Below are 17,541 nucleotides of genomic sequence, written 5' to 3'. Positions count from 1 at the left end.
AGCACCAATCCCTTGATTTGGAGGTATTGAGTCTTGGCTACAGTTCTCCAGGCGACTGAAATGCCTCTAGTATAGAATCATAGAATCCTACAGTGCAGAAGGAGGCCATTTGGCCCATCGAGCCTCCACCGACCACAATCCCACCCAGGCCCTATCCCCATACCCCATAACCCCATGCATTTACGCTAGCTAGCCCCCCTGACACTAAAGGGCAATTTAACGTGGCCAATCCACCTAACCCACACATCTTTGAACTGTGGGAGGAAACCAGAGCACCCGGAGGAAACCCACGCAGACACGGGGAGAACGTGTGGACTCCACACACAGCGACCCAAGCCGGAAATCAAACCCGGGTCCCTGGCATTGTGAGGCAGCAGTGCTGACCACTGAGCCACCCAAGTATCTTGCCCAAGTGGCCATCCTTCATACAAGAGGCAAACCACGGAGGATCACAGCAAAACCCAATCACATCCTGTCCTTTCTGAATTCCAAAGAGGAGTCCTATTTGTTTCAAAATAATTAACTGTTTTTCTCTTTCCAAAGATGCTGCTTGACATGCTGAGCTTTTCCTGTTTTTATTTTACATCCTATCTATGTGTGTGAACATTTCTGTGGAGCTCATTACTGCCCAGTGACCTTGACTAATCTCCTTGTCCATTTCCCCACAAAACCCCCCCACCCCACACCATGCTCGATGTCAGGAGCAACAGAGTTCCAATTGTTTGGTGAATTCAGCTCAGTCCAGGACTTGCATCTTGGAGGCTCTGTATGTAACTTGTATTAACTTTATTTAGGTTTTGCTTCTGGGATGTCGCAGTGCTGCTTTTCTCAAATGTTGCTGTAGGAAGATGAAATTAAATACCGCTCCGCTAGGGTACAGTGCTACACACACATGCTTGCAACAGCAGCAGTGTTGTACAACGTGAGCTGTGATAGCCAGTACCAGAAGTCTCTTCTGAATTCTGAATTGTGCTGTTTTCCTGCAGGGGATTGCTAAGCAGAGTTGGATTTCCTGTGATGGTTTTCCTGCCACTGCACACTGAAACTATTCAGAAAATTAACCCCATTGACACAAGAGTTAGAAACATGACATTCCAAGCAACCTGACTATGCATACATTGGCAGACTTGTGTTAATTCCAGATTCTGAAGGGCAAATTGTTTACAATGAAAAAATCACTGCAGTAATTGAGCAAACATTATGATCAGTCTAATATCTACCTATCAGTGGTTTCAGGTATTTGTTTGTTTAAATGTGAGTCGTCTTAGTTGATTCTAGCTAATTAGGATTATAAAACAAGAATAATCATAGAATCCTACAGTGCAGAAGGAGGCCATTCGGCCCATCGAGTCTGCACCGAGCACAGTCCCACCCAGGCCCTATCCTGGCAACCCCATGCATTTACCCTAGCTAGTCCCTTCTTGGGGTGGTTCATTGACTTAGATGTCCAGATAAGACCATTGTTGTCTATTTTGCTAGTTGCAATATCTAAGATATTATACCCCATGATACCTCCCTCGTGCCTCTTTATCACATTTTTCACCTGTACATTCATAACTCCTGTAAACGTGCTGATTCAATCAACTCCCTTGACAATCCATACATGCGCTGACCAACTTCTGCATAAAGCAATTAAAACCAAACTGTACTTTATAATCCTGCTACTCTTTGTTCTTTTTCAGAATCTTTGATCATGTCAGACATGTTGGCTTTGATCCCAGCCAGCAGTCATGTCCAGATTCTGCTTGCTGTTCCCCTCCATCATTGAACCTGCCGAGACTTGTGTTAGTGGAAAGGCACATAATTTACATGTGGCCCATGGGTGCCTCTACCACTGTAGAGATCTACTTCCGCTATGCTGCTGGAAACACTTGCACCTGACTACCGTCCAGGTCATTTCCCTTGCTGGATCCCTCACCCCCACCAGTGGAACCAAATCGCTCCAATTTGAAGGTCGCCATGCCTTATCTCACTATATAGAAGCCTCTAGACATGCCATGTTTTCAAAATGTCAGGACCAAGGCAACTCCTGGCCCATAAGATCCTAGCCCTGGCTCCAGCTCCTTTTCTGCCCATTTGGTGCCATTGGTCTTGTATGGGGAAGCTGGAGATTCCACCCTATGTAAGGCCCAGTGGAAACTCTTGATAGAACATAGAACATAGAACAGTACAGCACAGAACAGGCCCTTCGGCCCACGATGTTGTGCTGAGCTTTATCTGAAACCAAGATCAAGCTATCCCACTCCCTATCATCCTGGTGTGCTCCATGTGCCTATCCAATAACCGCTTAAATGTTTCTAAAGTGTCTGACTCCACTATCACTGCAGGCAGTCCATTCCACACCCCAACCACTCTCTGCGTAAAGAACCTACCTCTGATATCCGTCCTGTATCTCCCACCACGAACCCTATAGTTATGCCCCCTTGTAATAGCTCCATCCACCCGAGGAAATAGTCTTTGAACGTTCACTCTATCTATCCCCTTCATCATTTTATACACCTCTATTAAGTCTCCCCTCAGCCTCCTCCGCTCCAGAGAGAACAGCCCTAGCTCCCTCAACCTTTCCTCATATGACCTACCCTCCAAACCAGGCAGCATCCTGGTAAATCTCCTCTGCACTCTTTCCAGCGCTTCCACATCCTTCTTATAGTGAGGTGACCAGAACTGCACACAATATTCCAAATGTGGTCTCACCAAGGTCCTGTACAGTTGCAGCATAACCCCACGGCTCTTAAACTCCAACCCCCTGTTAATAAAAGCTAACACACTATAGGCCTTCTTCACAGCTCTATCCACTTGACTGGCAACCTTTAGAGATCTGTGGATATGGACCCCAAGATCTCTCTGTTCCTCCACAGTCTTCAGAACCCTACCTTTGACCCTGTAATCCACATTTAAATTAGTCCTACCAAAATGAATCACCTCACATTTATCAGGGTTAAACTCCATTTGCCATTTTTCAGCCCAGCTTTGCATCCTATCTATGTCTCTTTGCAGCCTACAACAGCCCTCCACCTCATCCACTACTCCACCAATCTTGGTGTCATCAGCAAATTTACTGATCCACCCTTCAGCCCCCTCCTCTAAGTCATTAATAAAAATCACAAAGAGCAGAGGACCAAGCACTGATCCCTGCGGCACACCGCTAGCAACCTGCCTCCAATCCGAAAATTTTCCATCGACCACCACCCTCTGTCTTCGGTCAGACAGCCAGTTACCTATCCAATCGGCCAACTTTCCCTCTATCCCACACCTCCTCACTTTCATCATAAGCCGACCATGGGGGACCTTATCAAACGCCTTACTAAAATCCATGTATATGACATCAACTGCCCTACCTTCATCAACACACTTAGTTACCTCCTCAAAAAATTCTATCAAATTTGTGAGGCACGACTTGCCCTTCACGAATCCGTGCTGACTATCTCGGATTAATCCGCATCTTTCTAAATGGTCGTAAATCCCATCCCTAAGGACCCTTTCCATCAATTTACCAACCACCGAAGTAAGACTAACCGGTCTATAATTACCAGGGTCATTTCTATTCCCTTTCTTAAACAGAGGAACAACATTCGCCATTCTCCAGTCCTCTGGCACCATCCCCGTGGACATCGAGGACCCAAAGATCAACGCCAAAGGCTCTGCAATCTCATCCCTTGTATCCCACAGAATCCTAGGATACATTTCATCAGGCCCAGGGGACTTATCGACCTTCAGTTTATTCAAAACTGCCAAGACATCCTCCCTCCGAACATCTATTTCCTCCAGCCTATTAGCCTGTAACACCTTCTCTTCCTCAAAAACATGGCCCCTCTCCTTGGTGAACACTGAAGAAAAGTATTCATTCATCACCTCGCCTATCTCTACTGACTCCATACACAAGTTCCCACTACTGTCCTTGACCGGCCCTAACCTCACCCTGGTCATTCTTTTATTCCTCACATAAGAGTAAAAAGCCTTGGGGTTTTCCTTGATCCGACCCGCCAAGGACTTCTCATGTCCCCTCCTAGCTCTCCTAAGCCCCTTTTTCAGCTCATTCCTTGCTAACTTGTAACCCTCAATCGAGCCATCTGAACCTTGTTTCCTCATCCCTACATAAGCTTCCCTCTTCCTTTTCACAAGACATTCCACCTCTTTTGTGAACCATGGTTCCCTCACTCGGCCATTTCCTCCCTGCCTGACAGGAACATACCTATCAAGGACATCCAGTATTTGTTCCTTGAAAAAGTTCCACTTTTCATTAGTTCCTTTCTCTGACAGTTTCTGTTCCCAACTTATGCCCCCTAATTCTTGCCTAATCGCATCATAATTACCCCTCCCCCAATTGTAAACCTTGCCCTGCCGTACGGCCCTATCCCTCTCCATTGCAATAACAAAAGACACCGAATTGTGGTCACTATCTCCAAATTGCTCTCCCACAACCAAATCTAACACTTGGCCCGGTTCATTTCCCAGTACCAAGTCCAATGTGGCCTCACCTCTAGTCGGCCCATCCACATATTGTGTCAGGAAACCCTCCCGCACTCACTGCACAAAAACTGCCCCATCCAAACTATTTGACCTACAAAGGTTCCAATCAATATTTGGAAAGTTAAAGTCCCCCATGACAACTACCCTGTGACCCCCACACATATCCATAATCTGCTTAGCAATTTCTTCCTCCACATCTCTATTACTATTTGGGGGCCTATAGTAAACTCCTAACAACGTGACCGCTCCTTTCCTATTTCTAACTTCAGCCCATATTACCTCAGTGTGCAGATCCCCCACGAAGTGCCTTTCCGCAGCCGTTAAACTATCCTTGATTAACAATGCCACTCCTCCACCTCTTTTACCAGCTTCCCTACACTTAGTGAAACATCTATACCCCGGAACGTCCAACAACCATTCCTGTCCTTGTTCTACCCACGTCTCCGTAATGGCCACAACATCGTAGTCCCAAGTACCAATCCACGCCCCAAGTTCATCTACCTTGTTCCGGATGCTCCTTGCATTGAAGTAGACACACTTCAACCCACCTTCCTGTCTACCTGATGTAGGTTGAGCCTAGAGTTTGGGTTCTGGGCACATTGCAGATCCTGGTGCTGCACACTTGCTGAAGTATCAGAAGGGCCAAGCAGTTTTGGTCCCATTGATGTTTGTTTATCCAGGCCCTTTTGCGTCTTGAATGAGATTACCTGGCACGGTGGGGCAATGGTCAGCACAGCGGCCTCACAGCGCCAAGGACCCGGGTTCAATTCCCAGCTTGGGTCACTGTCTGTGTGGAGTTCACACATTCTCCTCGTGTCTGCGTGGGGTTCCTCCGGGTGCTCCGGTTTCTGCTCACAGCCAAAGATGTGCAGGTTAGGTGGATTGGCCATACTAAATTGCCTCTTAGTATCAGAGAGATTAGCAGGGTAAATACGTGGGGTTATGGGGGTAGGGGCTGGGTGGGAATGTGGCCAGTGCTGACTTGATGGGTCAAATGGCCTCCTTCTGCACTGTAGGGATTCCATGATCTCCTCCAGTGGATCTTTCTAAAGACATGGAGCAGAATTAGCTTATTGCAAAAGTATAATAAACCGTTAAACAGGAATTGTAAAGTTTTCGCATTTTTTGAGAGAGAAGATAAAACAGAAATGTGTTGATCGTGTTCAGACTGTAAGCATAAAGTGGAACATCTGAGGACAAAGTGGGTGGAGCACCTCAAAGTATTAGCCTGGGGCAGCGCAGCAGTAAAAAGTCTGCATATCTGCACTGATGTCTGAAGTCGAGCATCTCCCCGATGGCTCACTGGTGTGTCGTGTGGCACTAATCCATACAGAGCAGGAAAGTACCTGGATCGGTCTCCAGATTTTGTCTGCAGGTCCTGTTTATAAGTGGAGTAGGATTGAAATCAGCCTCCACATTCTCACTTAGGAAGGTGGCAGGGGCCAGGGAGGGGCGTTAGTTCTCTTTCCCCCTGCTCAGTTGGCAATGCTCAATGATAGAGTCTGAATGATAGAGATGGGTTTGGTTATGATAGCTTGGGCATGTGCTTTGGCATGGTGCCACACTCTGCAACAAACTCAAGTTCCTACACCGAACTGCAGTTACAACCTTAGTAACTGATTAGAACAAAGACAATTACAGCATAGGAACAGGCCCTTCGGCCCTCCAAGCCTGCACCGACCATGATGCCCTAAAATCCCCTACCCTTCCGGGGACCATATTCCCATCCTATTCATGTATTTGTCACGATTCTGCAACAAAAAGGCTCAGTTTCTAGCAGCATAGGGCAGGTAGTCCCAGACCATTGGAAAACGCTGGTACTTGAGCAATTACGCTTAGTTGGTAACGCTTCAGTTTGTCAAGCCACCTATATAAAATACTGGAGATCTGCTACCCAAGAGAAAGAAGTGAAGCATGAACAGCGAGGTGATGAGGTTGAAGAGAGGTGGAAATTGAGAATATATTTTAAGAGCAAAGGTTAACCTTCTGCGTTGGAACAGAGTTTTATTTTGAGCTTCTCGCTATAGCCTGGGCTGCATTTCCCCAAAATAAATTAGAGTCACAGAGGTTTACAGCATGGAAACAGGCCCTTTGGCCCAACTTGTCCATGTCACCTTTTTTTTAAACCACTAAGCTAATCCCAATTGCCCACATTTGGCCCATATCCCTCTATACCCATCGTACCCATGTAACTTGTCTGAATGCTTTTTAAAAGACAAAATTGTACCCGCCTCTACTACTACCTCTGGCAGCTTGTTCCAGACACTCACCACCCTCTGTGTAAAAAGAATTGCCCCTCTGGATCCTTTTGTATCTCTCCCCTCTCACCTTAAACCTATGCCCTCCAGTTTTAGACTCCCCTACCTTTGGGGAAAGATGTTGACTATCTAGCTGATCTATGCCCCTCATCATTTTATAGACCTCTATAATTATGCTTATCGTTGGGTCAGACAAACAGTGCGTCTCTTTTCAGTGTCCTTTCTGCACTCAAAACTCTCTCCAGTTTGACTTGCTACCCCTTCACCTCAAGAAAATGATGCATATTACACTGGTAAAATTTATTAGTTGCTTGTAGATTATTAGGTCATTCTTGTGGCCCAGTTCTGTCATTTCCATGTTGATGCAGAACCTGTTTCAGAAAATAATATTTAAATGCCACAATGCTGCTAACCAACTTTGGAAAATAAAATGGGGATCTTTATTTTAACAGCTCACTCCAAGTGAAGAGGCATTTCTACGAACCTATGCAGGAGTAGTGAACAGCCAGCTTAGTCAACTGCCGCAGCACCCGATTGATCAGGGTAAGTACAAGATACTTCAAGACTGTGCAAAGTCTGGCATTCGTAGAAACGGTTTGGGTTGCAATCTAATTTTGAACTGAAGATTCAGTATTTATTTGTCAGGGCGAGGACCTGATGGAGCATTAATATTGTGCACCGCATGTGGCAAATCAAGTCCTACAATTTTAGCAAGTAGAGGTTGCTTTAGTATTTACTTAGTCCACTGAGGGCTTCTAATGGCCAGAGCTGGGTACTGCAGAATTATAACACTGACTGCACTACGGTTGCAGAGAACGTGGTTATTGTAACCCTTCATGGACCTGGAACACATGGGACAACCTGCTGTCCCGTTCCTTACCCGAGTCAGAACACCATGGCATCTATCAGTCTGACATTCGCCCTCAATACGGAGGATAGTAAGAAGTCTCACAACACCAGGTTAAAGTCCAACAGGTTTATTTGGAATCACGACCTTTCAGAGCGCTGCTCCTTCATCACCTGACGAAGGGACAGCGCTCTGAAAGCTCGTGATTCCAAATAAACCTGTTGGACTTTAACCTGGTGTTGTGAGACTTCTTACTGTGCCCACCCCAGTCCAACGCCGGTATCTCCATCAATAAGAAGGATAGTAGGCCTGAAGCTTGGTCAAGGAGGTAGATTTTAAAGAGCGTTTTAAAGCATTGAATTATATTAAGTTCACTTCGAATACTGAGCAGTAAATATGTCTTCAGGTTCCATTCCTGAATATCTTTAGAAAGAGGCATCATTGACTAGTTGACTCCTGGTCACACAACATACTGATTTTAAAATTCTCGGCCGCGATTGTCCCATTCCACCCGCTAATTTTGTGGTGGATTGGATTGGGAGAATCGTGCGTGCGCCGATTCACACATGCGTTCCACCGCGCGCGCATCACCCAGTGACGAATATCCGCGCAGTCGGGACCACACTGGAAACAGGTGGGAACAGCAGGTAAGTGATCATAATATTTTAATGTCATTTAAATGTGATTAGCGGGCCTGGGACTGAATTCTCTGGGCCCGATAGCATCCCCCACCCCGCCAGTATAATTTCACTCCAGCGGGGTTTAGAGTAGCTCCCACTTTCGGGGAACTAGCAGGACACCCTGCTTTAGTGAAAGGGGGACAATCGGGGCCCCCACAGGCGGTCAGGCAGTGGGGGGGTGGTGCCCCCCTGGGCATGGGCATCTGAGCGGTGCCGGCCTGTGCCCCCGGCACTGCCAAGGGGCAAAGTGCCCATGCCCAAGGGGCACCTTACCACTGCCCATCGGCCATGGGGCAGCGCCATGGGGGCAGGGCTTGGGTCGATTGTTGGGGGGGTCCCGCTGCCACTCTGCATGGGGATCAGTCAGGACTGGAGGGAGGCCAGTGATTGGGGTGGGCTGGGGGGGACAGTCTTCCGGGGGGGGGGGTCTGCCTCTCGTAGCGGGGGGGTTGCTGGGGAACGGGGTGCTCCTGGACGTGGGGGAGGTCGGGGCTGACTCAGGAATGCTCATGAGGGCTGCGATTGGGCCGTGCTTGGAGGGGCAGCACTGTGGGGGTCCTGGGCTGGCCAGCGGTCGAGCTGGCTAGCGATCGGGAGGATGACAGATCGGGGCCACTGCGCATGCACAGAGGACCTGGAACTGTTAATGATATTTAATGATATTTCCAATTGTGACCTCTGCATTGCAGAGTGTGGGAGATTCGAATCTGAATTCTCACTGAAAAAACAATCGTGGTGTACACCAGTTTTCCCGCCAATTCAGCACTCAGAACATTTTTGGGAGAATCGCTCCCCCTCCCCCCTTTGTTTCCAAATCCCAATGGTCTCGCACAAACTCATCTCTACAACCTCTCGTTCCCACAATCTTCCGAGATATCTGAGCTCATCTAATTCTGGCCTTTTGAGTATCCCCTGATTGATGGGCCTGTCTTCAGTTGCCTTAAGCACTGAAAGTCCCCTCCTACCTCTCTCCGCCTCGCTATGTTACTTTTGACCTTTAAGACCCTTCTTAAAACCAGCCTCTTTGACAAAGCTTTTGGTCACCTGACTAATATGTCACATGGCTCAGTGTCATACTCAGTTTTATAATGCTGCTGTGAAGCATTTTGGGATGTGTTATATTAAAAGTGCTATGCAAATATAAGTTGCTGAGGGGAGGAAGGAGGAACTCTCTTGTCCTGAATTACAGTTATAGAGATATCCAGCACGGAAACACGCCCTTCGGCTCAACTCGTCCATACCGACCAGGTTTCCTAAACTGAACTAGTCCCATTTGCCTGTGTTTGGCCCATATCCCTCTAAACCTTTCCCATCCATGTGCCTGTCCAAATGTGTTTTAAATGTTGTCATTGTACCGGCCTCTACCACCTCCCTCTGGCAGCTTATTCCATATACACGCCACCCTCTGTGTGAAAAAGTTGCCCCTCAGATCCCTTTAAGTCTATCCCCTCTCATCTTAAACCTATGCCCTCTAGTTTTGGACTCCCCTACCCTGGGGAAAAGACCTTTTCATCTTATATAAAGCTATTCACCTTAGCCACACCCCTCATGATTTTATAATCCTCCATAAGGTCACCCCTCATCTTCCTACGCGCCAGAGAAAAATGTCCCAGCCTAACCAGCCTCTCCTTATAATTCAAACCTTCTGTCCCGGTTACATCCTTGTAAATCTGTTCTGCACGATTTCCAGTTTAATAACATCCTTCCTAGTCTATGTAGGTGGGTGAAACACTGCTTTAAGAGGGAGAGTCAGCTGCTGATTGCACTTGGAGCAACAGTAGATATTTTGTTTGCGGAATTAGCTCATTATTAAATGGGACATTTCTGCCTGGGGCATTGATGTCACTTATTGGATCTCCATAGAATGGTGGATAATTAGAAATATTGAGTGTGAAGAGGTGGATGCTGATTTTCATCCTTCCTGCCAAGAGTAGGAATGAATTAGTAATGTGTGCACAGATGGGGTGAGTGGAAATATGCTATACTTTTAAAATAGTGCTTGAATTAATTGTTATTATCATATTTAGTTTGATTATTTTTCTCAAAAAATATCAAATTGCATCTCTTCACAATGAAGGATGACGTTGAAGCAAACACAGCTGAGATTCCCTGAGGAACCTTGTGAAATGACTCATGGATAGTTGAATTTTTAAAACTCATTCTTAGGATGTGGGTGTTGTGGGCTCAGCTGTTTTATATTCCTGTTCCCCAGTTGCCCTGAGGAGCAGTTTGATACCACACATTAAAGTGCTCGGCCACTTCAGAGGGCAGTGAGAGTCAAGCACATTAGAGCCATTCTCTCTTCCACCTTCTTCCGTCGGGAAAAAGATACAAAAGTCTGAGGACACGTACCAACCAACTCAAGAACAGCTTCTTCCCTGCTGCCATCAGACTTTTGAATGGACCTACCTCACACTAAGTTGATCTTTCTCTACACCCTAGCTATGACTGTAACACTACATTCTGCACTCCCTCCTCTATAAATGGTATGCCGTGTCTGTATAGCGTGCAAGAAACAATACTTTTTACTGTATCCTAATACATGTGACAATAATAAATCAAATTTTTAAAAATCAAACATTTAGGGAAAGAAGCGCAGTTTTCTCTGAGTCACAAAGAATATAGAAACATAGAGGATAGGAGCAGGAGGAGGCCATTTGACCCATCGAGCCTGCTCCGCCATTCATTACGATCATGGCTGATCATCCAACTCAATAACCTAATCCTGTTTTCTCCCCATAACCTTTGATCCCATTCGCCCCAAGTGCTATACCCAGCCGCTTCTGGAATACATTCAAATGTTTTGGCATCAACTACTTCGTGTGGTAATGAATTCCACAGGCTCACCACTCTTTGGGTGAAGAAATGTTTCCTCGCCTCCGTCCTAAATGGTCTACCCTGAATCCTCAGACTGTAAGGGAGTATGAGGGAATCAGTTAGCTCTTTAAAACAACCTGATAGCTCCACAGATGGACTCGTAATCCAGAGGCCTGGACTAATAATCGTGAGAATGAGAGCTCAAACCCTACCATGAATCTGTAATGTCCCATATAATAATGAGCTAATTCCACAAACAAACATATCTATTGTTTGCCCAAGCCCAAACAGCAATTTACCCTCCCTCTTACAGCAGCGATTCACCCACCTACATAGATCCTAACTTTAATTTCACGATTTTTAAACTGAATTCAGATTCATGGTAGGATTTGAGCTCTTGTTCTCATGATTATTAGTCCAGGCCTCTGGATCACGAGTCCAGTAATGCTGACTGTCTCCCAGCGCTTTAACTCGGTCATTGTTGGATTTGCCAGGTTCCCACCCTATTGTCTGCCTCACAGAATGAATATTCCTCGCAACCATGTTGTATCTTTTTGACCTTGTGTGTATGACCCTTTACTCATGGGGAGTCTGTCCTGCTTTATCTGTAAATGCCGTGTTTCCTGATGTGTAGCAACCTGCAGATTACTGCCGTTGCTCTCCATTTTGCCGCGGATGCCTTTTTGTTTGCGTGGTAAAGATCAAGACATTTCTGTGGTTGCTGTGCCCAAAGTCTAATTGCAATAACGTGTCTCAAGATGAAGATGTCAAACTATTACCAACCCAGCTGTACCTATGGTTAGGTATACTGGTGGAAAGTAACTAGCCAGTGTAAGGAGAAGAATAGAAAGTGTGACGCTGAAAAATTCAATAACCAAGTTAATTGCAGAAATGTGTTAACAAGTTTTAATGCAATGATTTTGCTCGCATATATCCTCCACATCTCATTTTTGTGGTGTTTAAGGTGTTCCATAACTGGAACTTATTGCTGATGTTTTCATGTGAGCGAGGTTGTAAATAATTTGGAATAGCTGAGAATTAAGTGGATTCAACTGTTTCTGGTGTAAATCACAAGTGTGTTTTTTCAACACTGCTGGTGGTTGGAAATAATTCTTCGAATGACATTGTCTTTAGCTGCTGGGAAGAAACTGAAAGGATAATTACAGGAGGGTAATGTCAAACCTCAGGGTACGAAGAGGTAGCATGGGACGATTGCTATTAATAGCCCCATGTTGAAGTGAAAAGGTAGAATGCTGGCTTGCTGTATCATTCAGTCACTGCATTTTGATGCATATATTTGCATGAATGTTTTCGATGAAGAAACATTAAAATGAAAGGTTTTGATGCCACCTGTATTCTTGTAGAAGTTATCATTATTGAAGTTTGCAGACAGTTGCTGTTAATTCGTGCACCCAAATGACTTGGGTAAATGTATATGATATGTTACTGATTCATACGATCACCAATGTACAGTGGTTGGCACTGCTGCCTCGCAGCGCCAGGGACCCGGGTTCAATTCCGGCCTTGGATGATTGTCTATGTGGAGTTTGCATGTTCTCCCCGCGTTTGCACGTGTTTCCTCCGGGTGCTCCAGTTTTCTCCCACACTCCAAAAGATGTGTAGGCTAGGTGGATTGACCATACTGAATTGTCCCTTAGTGTCCAAAGATATGTAGATTAGGCAGAGTAGCCATGGTAAATGCATGGGGTTACGGAGATAGAGCAGAGAGGCGGGGCTGGGTGGAATGCTCTCTTGGAGAGTCGGTGCGGACTTGATGGGCCAAATGGCCGCCTTCTGCACTGTAGGGATTCCATGGTTCTGAGAGAACTGGTAGAACCAGGTCCAGGATATTTACCCCAGTTAATTGCACAGGTCATGGGAATATTGAAGTTGACCTCAGTATTCCCTGGGCACGTGGGAGAAAAATCAGCCTTTGTCCATGGTACTGTTTGCTATTCAATAAAATTGCTGGAATTTGTGCATGTGGCAGGATCAAGCCAAGCTACAATGTCCACCCCCACATAGCTTTCTGACATTTAGTGTCAAGATTCACACGTGAAGAACATGAACCAAGGTAATAAACGTTAGTAATATTACCTGCAAAACTATTCCTCAGCGTGAATCAGTAACTTGAGGGAGAAGGGGGGGAATGGAGGGCAGGGGAAAGAGACCGAGGGAAGAGTGCTGAGAAAAAAAACTGTATTTTAATTTCTTTCACCATTTGTAGGTTTTTATATTGTTTGGACATTCTCTCTCTCCAATGGTGACAACAGTAGGCATTCCAGAGCACCTGAAAACCAGGCCTATCCAATATTCAAATGAGTCGTGCTTGAAGTTAGGAAAATTAATTCAGTTACCCTAGCAACCACAGTTAGTTACCTTCAGGTTCTCCTAAAGATGAGGTTCAGACAGTAAAACAGAAATGTGAATTGACAATGCCCTTTTTGTGTGTTAAAGTGGTGAATGATAACATTCCAAGCCTACTTGTCCTGTTTTCAGTGCAGTACATTCTGTGCCCAGTGTCAGCATTTTCTTAAACAAAACTGCAGACACATTTTGGCATTGTGTCCAAAAATATTTTGATTAGAATGGATTCTTTTCTCCCAATAACACTGTAAATAGATCCTTGGTTCAATGGTCTTTGATTATTACTGTGTAGAGGATGCCAGCATGGGGAAGAGAAGAAAGCAGGTTTGATAGAATCCCTACAGTGCAGAAGGAGGCCATTTGGCCCATCGAGCCTGCGCCGATATCAATCCTACCCAGGCCCTATCCCCGTAACCCCATGTATTTACCCTGCTAGTCCCCCTGACCCTAAGGAGCAATTTAGCATGGCCAATCAACCTAACCCGCACATCTTTGGAGTGTGGGAGGTAACCGGAGCACCCGGAGAAAACTTGCACTGACACAGGGGAGAACGTGCAAACTTCACACATGCACAGTCACCCAATGCCAGAATTGAATCTGGGTCCCTGACGCTGTGAGATAGCAGTGCTAAACACTGTGCCACTGCTATGTGCCCCTCAAAGCACGCTGCCCTGGTATTTGGTTTGCATACTGGGACAACAGAATGCTTGCTTAGATGCCTGCTCTTTCCAACAACTGGATGAGCTATTTTGATTTACTGCCACTTTTAGAGGTACTGTACCATCATTAGCAATTTGTGAATATAAAACAATGATTAAAATCCAATGAAGTTATAGCACCACATGGCATCTTCAGTGTGCCAGATTATTCATAAATTCTGCTTGGAGAATAATGCAGAACTTGTTGTTTGCCGTCTGTTTTTTGTTTATGGGTTTCACACACACTGCATGAACATCATCTTAATTTATTGTCGGAGAACAATTCCCTAATTGTGCCAAGACATATTTTGCCATTAACAGACCTTTGTTTTCTTTCAAATTTACATCTCTTGGCTGCACTAAGATTATAGTCACTGTGCGCTAAAGGGGCAGGAAGCAGAGTTAGTTAGTCAAATATCCCCAGCTAGATCAGAAATCATAACCGTAATTTTTGGTGGGGGGGTGTTTAGCCCTCCTTAACTTGGTGCAAGTTATCATGGGCTGAGTGAACATGCTCTGGGGGTGGATCTGCTATTTGGGTGTGCAAGAAATTGCCTGCATTTGTTTGAAGTTAGCCCCTCTTATGGAGTATATTAGTTTCCACATATGTCCTGCCGGTCATCTGACTTACAGTGCTTATCGTAAGTATGACTTCCCCCTGACAGTTGACTTTGTTGATTATTCTGGCTGGAAGCAACAACGCTTTACATTGGGTAAATATGATCTTAATGTAATTTAACTTGTCAGTCAGGACAGATTTTCACTCTGGGTGCCAGAGATGAAGGTGTATTAGCCCATTATTATCAAACTGCAGCTATATATCAGTGTTTCAGAACAACAATAGGTTCAGGTTCTGAAGCAGCATGTTTGAGATTGTTTCCTTTGTCCCATTTTGGTTTACCTGATCGAGAAGCCAGGTTTGTAAGGATGTCTAGTTTCTGTCTTTAGGTTTTAGATGATTCTTGTGCAGATATGATAAGTACATTCGTTCATTGTAACCATTGCAAGGTCATTGACATTGCTTTGCTTCTCTGGTTTTCTTCAAGCCTCATTTTGTTGATTATTCTGGCTGGAAGCAACAACGCTTTACATTGGGTAAATATGATCTTAATGTAATAAGTAGGAGCAGGAGTTAGGCAGGCACAGGCTCAGCTATACATGTAACCCTCCTACCCTGTCCCACTCCAACCATTTTTGGAAGTCCCAGAGTGTGGATTTCGCAAAACTGGCCTCTGCTTCCTTGTTTCCTAATGTCTGTATCGAGGAAAGGGTCATTCCGCATGGCAAGTGGAGGAAAATTGATGCTTGTTAACATTTTGTGTAGTTTAGTTACTAAGTCATCACCAAAAACTTAGCTTTATGTAGTAGTTTTATCGTAGTAATATGTCTCAAGGCACGTCACAGTCAGAACTAAATAGGAATAGAAGTAAGGGGAGAGCACCAAGACATGGTTAACAAAGCAGGGTTTGTGGAAGCGATTCAGGGTGGTGAGATATAGCAGCTGGAGGTGTTTTGGGAAAGAGTTTTAGAATCTAGGGGAAAATGATGGAAGACTCATACACCAATGGCAAACTGAGGGGGGGGGGGGGGGGGGGGGGGTGGATACAGAGCAAAGGGTTTGGCCAGGCACAGGGAAACCACAAAGGAATGGGGCAGGGGATCAGGGGCATTTAGTTGACAGGTTGCAGATTTTGAAGCTGAATATGCCAAAGGTCTTGGAGGTCAGTTAAGATGAGATGATGGCTAAGTGGGACTGTGCGTGGAATAGAATGTGGGCAATGGAGTTCTGAATGTGTTGGAATTTAGAACTTGCAGATTGATGAGTGGAGATTTGGAAAAGCCATGAGAAAGTTGATGGTGTGGATTCTGATCTCAGCCCCAATTCCACTTTCCTGCATGGTCCCCATAACTCCTGACTCCATTATGGTTCAAAAATCGGCCTATCTCATCTTTATATATATTCAGTCAGCCTCCACAGCTATCTGCATCTGGCTGTACCACAGAGTGCCACTTGGAAAGCAATTTAAAACTAAAACCAGCTTGCAGATATACTGGAATTAATTCCTGAGCCAGTTGAGTAAACAGCAGCAACAAACAACTTTTTTCTGGTTTGTCATGCATGCAGTGTTAGGTTTTAATTAACAGATCTTTCTTGATTTTAATGTAAAGTTTATTTATTAGTCAGAAGTAAGGCTTACATTAACACTAGGGAAATTCCCCAGTCGCCACAGTCCGGTGCCTGTTCAGGCCAATGCACCCGAACCAGCACGTCTTTCAGAATGTGGGAGGAAACCGGAGCACCCGGAGGAAACCCACGCAGACACGGCGAGAACGTGCAAACTCCACACAGACAGTGACCCAAGCTGGGAATCGAACCCAGGTCCCTGGCGCTGTGAGGCAGCAGTGGTAACCACTGTGCCACCATGCCACCCATGTGCCACTGTGCCACCCATGTGCAGTACAACAGGACATTAGTGCTGCAGTTTCACCAGTTTGGAAATGCATTGAAACACTGATTAACACATCTCCTTATAAGAACATAAGAACTAGGAGCAGGAGTAGGCTATCTGGCCCCTCGAGCCTGCTCCACCATTCAATAAGATCATGGCTGATCTTTTCGTGGATTCGGCTCCACTTACCCGCCCGCTCACCATAACCCTTAATTCCTTAACTGTTCAAAAATGTATCTATCCTTGCCTTAAAAACATTCAATGAGGTAGCCTCAACTGCTTCACTGGGCAGGGAATTCCACACATTCACAACCCTTTGGGTGAATAAGTTCTTCCTCAACTCAGTCCTAAACCTGCTCCCCCTTACCTGCTCCCCCTTATTTTGAGGCCATGCCCTCTAATTCTAGTTTCACCTGCCAATGGAAACAACGTCCCTGCTTCTATCTTATCTATTCCCTTCATAATATTATATGTTTCTATAAGATCTCCCTTCATACTTCTGAATTCCAATGAGTATAGCCCCAGTTTACTCATACTCTCCTCATAAGCCAACCCTCTCAACTCCAGAATCAACCTAGTGAATCTCCTCTGCACCCCCTCCAGTGCCAGTATATCTTTTCTCAAGTAAGGAAACCAAAACTGTACACAGTACAAGTAACATGAGGAAATAATTTTCTACACTTGAGCACCATATCTCTTTATTCATTCACGGAGTGTGGACATTGCTAGCAAGGCCAACATTCATTATCTATTCCTATTTATCCTTCCAAAGGCAGTGGTGAGCTGCCACCTTGAATTCAACTGAGTGGTTAGCCAGGCATTTCAGATGGTTGTCAAGAGTCAACCACATTGCTGTGGATCTGGGGTCGCATAGAGGCTAGACCAGATAAGAATGAAAAATTTCTTTCCCTAAAGGACAGTAATGAACTTCATGGGTTTTTAATGACAATCCAG

The 17,541-nt window shown here is 45.3% G+C and overlaps 1 protein-coding gene across 4 annotated transcripts in view; it reads left to right on the top strand.

Annotated features, from left to right (window-relative positions):
- ctnnbip1 (catenin, beta interacting protein 1) overlaps nucleotides 1-17,541 on the top strand; it is a 103,551-nt gene that overhangs the window by 43,465 nt on the left and 42,545 nt on the right. For all 4 annotated transcript variants that reach the window (XM_078238724.1, XM_078238725.1, XM_078238726.1 and 1 more), the window contains exon 3: nucleotides 7,181-7,271. In XM_078238724.1, the coding sequence (XP_078094850.1) occupies nucleotides 7,181-7,271 (91 nt within the window). The remainder of the gene's footprint in view (nucleotides 1-7,180; nucleotides 7,272-17,541) is intronic.

This window comes from Mustelus asterias, chromosome 22, assembly GCF_964213995.1.
Source record: "Mustelus asterias chromosome 22, sMusAst1.hap1.1, whole genome shotgun sequence".
NCBI lineage: Eukaryota > Metazoa > Chordata > Chondrichthyes > Carcharhiniformes > Triakidae > Mustelus > Mustelus asterias.
Note: the sequence above shows the minus strand (reverse complement) of the source record. Positions and strands in the feature narration are given on the sequence as shown.